Source organism: Pavona decussata, unplaced genomic scaffold, assembly GCF_977016875.1.
Source record: "Pavona decussata unplaced genomic scaffold, jaPavDecu1.1 SCAFFOLD_215, whole genome shotgun sequence".
Lineage (NCBI taxonomy): Eukaryota > Metazoa > Cnidaria > Anthozoa > Scleractinia > Agariciidae > Pavona > Pavona decussata.
The window spans coordinates 225,736-234,594 of NW_028145620.1; the positions used below are offsets into that span (position 1 = coordinate 225,736).

General features: G+C 38.9%; 1 protein-coding gene and 1 pseudogene across 1 annotated transcript in view; both read right to left on the minus strand.

The window, feature by feature from the left end:
• Positions 1–7,842, minus strand: part of LOC146459837 (uncharacterized) — a 111,118-nt gene extending 103,276 nt beyond the window's left edge. Inside the window, exon 1 of the mRNA XM_085088754.1 lies at positions 7,706–7,842. Coding sequence (XP_084944880.1) covers positions 7,706–7,797 — 92 coding nt within the window. The 5' untranslated portion in view covers positions 7,798–7,842. The remainder of the gene's footprint in view (positions 1–7,705) is intronic.
• On the minus strand, positions 1,328–3,812 carry LOC146459843 (uncharacterized; annotated as a pseudogene).
• Positions 7,843–8,859: the final 1,017 nt, after the last annotated feature.

The window sequence follows — 8,859 nt, forward strand, 5'->3', positions numbered from 1 at the left end:
AAACATTTAACAAGGCCACGAACTCGACCTAACATATTTATACACTTGCTGGATCATGCAGATGAGGCACCATTGGCAAATATCAAAATAGAATGCCAAAGGTGGCCAGCAAAGCCTTAAGTATCAGGGAGGACTGGAACCCAGTATGTTGCTATGGTAACAAAACTGATAAGCTCATATTGTGGATCGCTCCTAGAACAATGTCACTGCAAAGAATGAAGCATTTCTGATAGAAATTGGCTGAGATATCTTTTTTCATAATATTTGATCAAAATTCGGTTGAGTTGATGACATCATCACTTGGCTAATTTGCATATTTTAAACAAAAAGAGATATTTGCAAATAGTAAACAGCATTCTTGTTCTCGTACAGACTACTTGTTTGTGTTTTAAAATGGCTTAGATTAGAAAGACGCGAATTTCGTCATAGTAGCACTTTAACCACGGAGCCAAAATTTTGATCGTATGAAGGTTCTGGAGTTAAATAAGTATTTGCACGTTCGAGGAATAAGTGTTACGGCGAAAAGACGAGAGGAACTCTTGGATTTGTCTCGCAAAGCTTATGATCTTGGCACCGATATTGAGGACGATAACCAAGACCCACATGCCGATGAGCTTACGAACTTAGTAGTAGAGGAAGGGAGTCTTCCAGATCCATTTTCACCCAAGTAAGACTGGAGAACTGATTTCTCTTCATTATCAGATTACATGTGGGGTGATATGTAACTCACTACCTTCCACGATTAAGTAATGCTACTTGTGGGACGTTAAAGAACCCACACACTGTTCGCAAGAGTAGGGGACGTGTTTCCCGGCGTTGTGGTCTGGCCTTCTATCTTTCACACTCATGCTTGGGTTGAGTTGGTGGGTGGATGGGTGGGTGGGTGAGATCCAATATGGACGAATGCTGACGTCCGATCTCACCCCATAGAATTGTAAACCGCCATGAGACTTGATGATATGTGCGGTTTATAAGAATTTCATTCATTCATTCATTCATTCATTCATTCATTCATTCATTCATTCATTCATTCATTCATTCATTCATTCATTCATTTCATTCATTCATTCATTCATTCATTCATTCATTCATTCATTCATTCATTCATTCATTCATTCATTCATTCTTGAAATTGTGCTTACTAGAGTTAAACGCTGTTCGCTTCGAACTAAACTTTAATGCTGTCTTAAGTTTTGCTGTTCCTAAATCACTCCTGAATTTTGAAATGAATCAATCAAAACAATGGTGAATCACACGGCCAATAGGTGTTGCACTGTTCTTCTCAAGCAATATAATGAATTATCATGATATTAAACACCTGAAAAACTTATGCAAGTAAGGCAGTACTAGGTTTGTAAGGATTGCATAACTTTACCAAAAGCTTCATTAAATTGCAATGGGTGGCACAAACAAAGGAAGTTTGGTCAGCAACTGGGACCAGTGGTATTGAAAAAAAAATACCCTGTAGAATTTTGTAGCCTTTCAGCCTTTGAATTGCCCTCTCAACATGAATTCTTACAACAGCAATCCTTTTTGTTTGGGTACAGGCCTTGGTAGAAAGTTGCTGCCATGCAGTAATCATTGGGTTCCAGTTTATCAATAAGACCGGATTTCATACTAATGTGCCTGCCAGGTGCTCTCCCTGACCAAAGCATCGCGCAGAATGCCTATTGTTCTTGGGACATTTACTTACTGCACGGCAAAAAATATAGATCTGTAATATTAGCGGTGAAGCGTAAACTGAATCACTGTCATTGGTCCAAATTTACGCGCGCACTGCTCCGCAGGGAATACCGTTTAGCTCATCAACTTGTAGGAGCGGAGCTAAAAGACAAAGGCCTGATGAACTTATGCTCTTTCTATTGTTTTCTAATATTGCACCTTCTCACTGTGGCTGAATAAGTGCTTTAAACTAGTGTTAGGACTTTCAGTAGCCTGACAGATCGAGTGGGTTTTCCAAGACCGATTGATCAGCTTCACACTATTTTTGCATAGGGCAACCCTTACCTTCCGCTAAACCACGGCAAAAAAATAATCATTCGAACCTACGATAACTTGAATGCTGTCTGGACGTGCGAAAATCTTGAGTTACTTATTATTGAAAAAAGTTAGCGCGCGCGCGCCTTCGTTGTTAAAAAAAGAGAAGCTTTAACTAGAACATTCTGCTAAGAAACGTTAAAACGGCTACAAGCTATTGATGGTACCAGTGTTACAGAACAACGCACTTCCAACACGCTCCCGAGCAAATTGCGCTAATCGGTAGCCGAGAGACAGAATACTTGATTGTAGAATTGCAAGCACTTTGCTGGGTTGCCCACAAACTTCTCTCCATCTCCAAACTGCTTCGCCGTTTAGTTCGAAGTAAAACATAGGGCTGTTCTCGTTTACAAAAGGAGATACAATATTGATTAACAGCGGGTAGATCGGGTTTTCGAAGTAGCTCTGAAAAGAGCTCCGGATCGCTTACGTTTTCGCTTTCCTGGTTCATTGCACGACAGGTTTTCGAATGAACCAGCTGTTCCAACAAGAACACTTTTAAAGTTTGCGGTAATTGGAAAATTTTACAGTCAAGTGGTTTTCTTGAATAGGCTATTGTTAGTTTTGACAACCATTGTTATGCAGACCTGTGTTTATTACAATAGCTCTTCGACCCAAGACGCGCCATTTTCAAACGCAACTCCAACAGCTAGTTTTCAAACTCAAAAGGCGAATGGTTCCTGTTAACCTATTTTCAAAGTTGAAACGGGTTTTGTTTCAGAAAAGACCCATCTTTCATTTGCCGTGCGTGAAAATTTGAAAGGTCGTTTGGATTGTCAGAAAATCACTTCTGAAAACGGCCCCCATACAGAAAATGGCCTATTTTTGTCCATTTTTAAACGTAAAAAGCGAATCCTTACACCTTCTATATCCACTTACTTTTCGGCTTAAATTGAAGATACAACCTTCTTCTTCAAAAAGCCGCGCGTGAAAGTTAAAGCTCTAACTCCAGGAAATCCGAAAAGTAAGTTTTATCAACCCTAGTGGGCTAATTTGGGCCCTTTCTTCTCTTATTCAGGCCATTTCACGGCACGCACGCATTCGAATTTGCCGCTTAACCGGTTATGAATAATTAATGATGTCCAGGCATTCTGCGCGATGAGAAACAAACGTAAAGGCGCCAGAAGGAGATTTTCTAACCAACAGTTTAAAAGTGTTGGAGCTTTTGTAGTTGCTCTAGGTAACCTCAGTTTGAGCTGATGGACCTGTTGATTTTTGGATTTTCAGTTCAGTGCAATCAGTGCCGATGATGACACGTGTTCGACGAAACTTTTACAAAGCTCTTGGACAAATGTTTTTGAACTTGCTTTCTGGAAGGCCATGCTATCAGGCAGTCTTTCAGTACATGGTAGAGCAGGTTTAACCAAGTTGTGTAGATTTAAGACACAGACAAGGGTGATGGAAAAGATATCACCAAGGTACCCTATAAGTATATCATGTCCTTAGCTGAACAAGAACTAAAATGAACTCGGCAAACAATGGCACCAATCTCTTAGGAGCTGGTTTGTCACGGTGTTCTTACTCCTGTTAAATTAAAATAGCCTAGTATTGTTTCAATGGAAAGCTTGTTCCTCGAGCCCCCAATTAACAGTGACAATTAACAGTGACATGAACAACATGTTATCGAGTAAGTTTCCTTTTGACTTTTTTTTTTTGCCACCTCAGTACTTCATTTTCGCAGCCATCGGCTTCAGAAAGTTAAAAAAACATGAAAAGGCAGGCCAACAAGGGGATCCCGGTGTAAAATTCGACATACCGATCATTCTTACATGCATCTTTATCTTTGTTTGAGCTTCAACATCGACAGTACGACATTTAGGGGATTTTGGTTGTAGATGTTGTCGGCACAGGATTTGCTTTGGTTGGGCCAAAACCTACTTCAAAATGAGCAGCACAAATTCTTGTGTGTCTCGTTACTTTTTTCGCCGCTCGCGGTCTGTCATTGCCGGTGCATAACCCTTGTTTGGATTGTCAGGAAGGAATGGAAAAAAGTTAACTTTTGCAAGTTCTGGGTATTTTTCAGTCTGTCTGTTCTTTCTATTCACTATTAAAGAATTTGTAAGCACAACGTTTGTGTTTGGGAATTTTGAAAACGCTAATGGCTCTAGCATCTCTGTCTACTTTGCTATTTTCCCCAGCATTAGCCTCGCTTTCGTTCGCTCGACCCAGGACGTCTGGGAATACGAAACTTGCCTATTCCTGTCGACTTGTGCCTCAAGTATCCCAAGCTTTATGAACGTTTATAAGAGCCTAGCGAGAGGAAAGCAGCGAACCTAAAACCCACTGGAATCGCGCTAACATGGCCAAAATACGCCACACAAACACTGACAAGGTATCAAGGAGACATGGCAAGGCATTTTTTTCAATTTATGCTCTTAATTTTGGACTCCTAACCACGTTTGTAAATTTGTAAACCCTTACAATTTACGCCGTTGCGTAACACTCTTCGTGACACTCAAATTACAACGTGAGGTTTCAAAGGTCACACAAAGGTCTTATAAACGCTCATAAAACACAACCCATGAAAATGGCTTTGCCATGTTAAAAAGATAGAAAAAATATTGTACGGTAACTTTTTTAGATGGATGAACCATCAAATAAAAGCTACACTCCATCCCACTGGAAGCTTTGTTACAAGGAACGATGCTTGGATTGCTTACTATCCATTAGAGCGTTCCTAAGTGGTATCCAAGCACGTAATCAACTTATGCGAAGGTCCTATTATGATTCGCAAATGTTGGTCATTAAGGGCAGGAAAAAACTGGAGTATCTTGTAAATATTAGTTTTGCACTTTAATGTTTTTTTTAGGATACATTGTCAGATTTGGGGGTTTTGTTTGTAGGCAAGTTATGATTTAGAGCACAACTGTTCGTTAATTTCCACTGAAACGAGTCACAATCTGTTGGCCAAATGCGCATGCGCGGCTTTTGATAGGCTTTTTGACAGCAAAGATGAAAAGCATGCAAAAAGGCTCAGCTCTTCATGAACTCACTTTCTTTGTTCGGCGATAAAAACAAAACTCAACCTCGTAATCCATTTCATATAAAATTGAGAGATCGCTTTACCGACGCCCCAGTTGCTAACCACAACAGTAGCGCGCGCTTAATAGCGTCATTAACTGAATCTGTAAAGCGCGCGCAAATTGTGCTCGGAAGATTTTCGTTTTTCCCAGGAAAGAAATGTTGGTGTAACATCGGACTAGATCGCAGACAGTTGGCAACGACTGATTTTTATGGATTACTGTAACACGTTTTTCAATGCTATAAAGTTTGAAATGTGATGCGTTTCCGAGACGTAATCGCATCATCAGCGCACCATTGTTTAAGTGTCTGCAGGGTGTCTTCTTTCTCCTCCGCAGCGGCTCCTTCACGCAAAAAAGGTAGCGAAAGTCGGAAATGGGACGAAAAACGAAAATGGAGAAAAAGGGGCGCGGGCTGCAACTTCAAAGTTTCAGCATACGGCAACGCGTTGTAAATCCTGCGTTCTGCTGATGTCATTTTACCATTTTACCTGTTTTTCTTCTCGATCTCCTCTTCCTTTTTTTTCCTTTCTGCAGCAGTAGCTGTGACTACACAATATGTTTTATTTGCTTACTCAGATAAAGCAGTGCAAAGAGCTGACTTGGTTGTCAGTGTTCAAGTTCTCAAGTTCTCTCTTGGAAAAAGCTCTCATATAATAGCTTCTACAAGCAGTACAAATTGTGCCTTTTAAATACCCAATGAATATTGGGTATTTAAAAGGTACTGTCCTCACTATTAATTACTATTTCTATTGTTTGTTTATGTAAAAATTGCAAGATGTTTCTATTATTGTACTTTTATTATTCTTTACTCTTTTTTGCTCTAGTTAGTTGCACGTTATACGCCAGTTAGTTGCACGTGGCAGTGACCAACTCGAAAGCCTAAGCTCCTTTGGTAACTGCGCACATTTTACTTTTCACATTTATGTAATTTAATGCTGTCTTTATGTTACTTCTCTTATATATTGTAATTTCCTTTTGTTATAAACCATTGAAATAGTGCATAATAATAAAAACCTTGTAACCTTGGAAGAAAGGGTTTTTATTCCTGGAGTCAAAATGGCCAGCATGGGACGACGGATGGTGAAAATACCCTGCTTTAAAATATTTCTGATGCAGAAGCTTGTCATTGCTGGTTGCTATTGAGGGTGTGGGTAGGAAGAGGGTACCTCTTAAATTTAGTGCCGTTTATTGGTAAGGCTTTGGAAATTTACATTAATGTAAGCGTGAAAGGGGCCAGTTGGAATTTTTCAGGTCGATAACGAAATGTATCTTCATAGCTCCACTCTTCCATTGACAGTTTCATCACATTACCTACTTTGCACGGAACAACAATTTTCTGCAATTTCTGAAGTTTCCTTACGCGAATTCTCGCCTTTATAGGACTGGCCTGTAGGAAACCAATCTCAGCGTAAAATTCCTGACATTTGCTAGTCGCAGAAAGACTTGTAGAATAACTAGATTAGTTACATAACAGAGAAAACACGGTCTACAGATGACACCTGGTGCTTGTCTTTTGGAGATTACAATAGACTTGACTTTGAAAATCAGACGCGCTGCCAACTTTCTTAAGGGAAAAAAAATGATAGTAAACAGAAACAACTCTAGTGAAAAACAAACAATGGGATAACAACGTATGTTATTTGTGAAACTATGGAAACAAAAGTCATGCAGCTAGCGCTATCCATGTTAAGCCACGGGGGAGGAGGGACCCGACTAAAGCTAAGGCAAGGTATTTGACCATATCCGAGGTTTTTTGTTTTATTCAAATACCCTACCCAGACCAGTCAAAAGAATCAAACTTCGACTTCAGCTTTAACATTATTTATTAAACATTGTTAGCTACTTTTAAAATCTTTTGCGGCTTATCATTGTTAGATGCATCGGATATGTACTTATGCGTGATAATGTTGTTCAATTATTTAAAAACGGAAAAAAAGGGGAAAAGAAAGAATTAACTTTCAAACATTATCTTCATTGTAAACAAAATATGATGATTCTGTGATACGAAATTTTCGCAACGACGCTGATGAGAAACGTTTAACCTTCAATTGTCATTTATTTATCGATAACATCTCAGTTTATCGTGTATATTTTTTTTCTTCTATTGACGTTAAAGTGCCCCTGGGACGAAAATTTCATTTTCCATCTTTTTGCATTTTCGTGTAGAATATGACCCTCTTACTCATGTTACCAAATTTCAATCCTTTACGGCGATTGGAAGTATTTTTTTTAGCCTTTTATTCGAGATTTCACGGCCCCCATTACTTGGCCTTGTTCCGGAAGTTAAGAAGGCCGCTTGGCTCAAATTACAGAAAGTGACGTCATTGGCTCAACACGAAAAATTCCCCATGGCTAATTTTCATATGGATTCTATTTCATAAACTGTATTCTGCTGTTATTTAGTTCGTAACAGCAGAATACAGTTTATGAAGTAGAATCCATATGAAAATTAGCCATGGGGAATTTTTCGTGTTGAGCCAATGACGTCACTTCCTGTAATTTGAGCCAAGCGGCCTTGTTAACTTCCGGAACAAGCCCAAGTAATGGCGGCCGTGAAATTTCGAATAAAAGGCTAAAAAGTAAATAAATAAATAAATAAATAAATAAAACTAAACTTGATAAATGCTTGTCTTTGTTTTGCTTACCCACAAGAACTGTGCATCTCCAAGTCAAACATTTCAAAGTAAATTTTCAGCGCCTTGCCATGTGGAATAGAAACATTGTAAACACAGTCCATTCCGGGTGGATAAATGATAGGATATCTGGGGCTCACCAAAGTATTGTTTACCACTGAACCACATCCTGTCAAAACAAATGTAAAGTTTTTTTTGACCACAAATGAACAACGCGACAAACATATGCGCCAAATATCATCACAATTGAGCCAGATTTAAATTAACGTTTTTAAATTATAGATTATAAGCATTTGTTGTTATTTTTTTTTTTGTTTTAATTTAACTCATCCTTATGCAAGGAAATATTACGAGTTTAGCTCACCATCTCCTTGACAACTTCCGCCACATATCAAGAGAGAGACCAGAAATACCAACATCATGGTCCTGTTCAGACGATTAAAAATATCATGTGAAAATATTATTCTTAACGACACAATTTGGGATGGTCGCCTATTTCCAACCGTATTTCAGAGAATCAAACCGTGCACTTTATGAGCCTGTGTAGCGCTGAAGTCATAATAGGCCTTATCACGGTTTTCGACGCCATTTTGACGAGTAAAGGCAAACACGTTTTTAAAAAACAATGTTTGTATGTCAAATAATTTTCATAAAACATCGCTTCTGAAAAATTCATGAATTGGAAACTTTAGGCACTATTCAAAGGATTTTAAAGAAAATAACTGTGGAATGTAGCTGTGCTAAAAAGCATCTAGTGTGTTTTGACATTTTCATACATTTGTCTGTATAGCGAACCAGCCGTGAATTGGTACTAAAAGTAGTTCGCGGGAAAAAAATACAGGGAAATGTATGGAAAGTTCAAAACACGACTGGATGCTTTCTGGCACAGCTACACCCCTCCAGTTTTTATCTTAAAATTCCTTTCCTAGTGCCAAAAGTTTCCAATTCATGCATTTTTCAGAAGGGATGTTTTATAAAAAAATGTTTGACATCGGATTTCCATACAAACACTGTTATTTCAAGACGTGTTTGCCTAATCCCGTGGGAGATCTGGGTACGAGATTAGTGTTTGCCTACTCGTCAAAACGGCGATAAGGCCTATTGATTTTACTGAATCGTATTACGTTATTTTGCATCGCACTGCTGCTGGGTGTGATGTTCACATA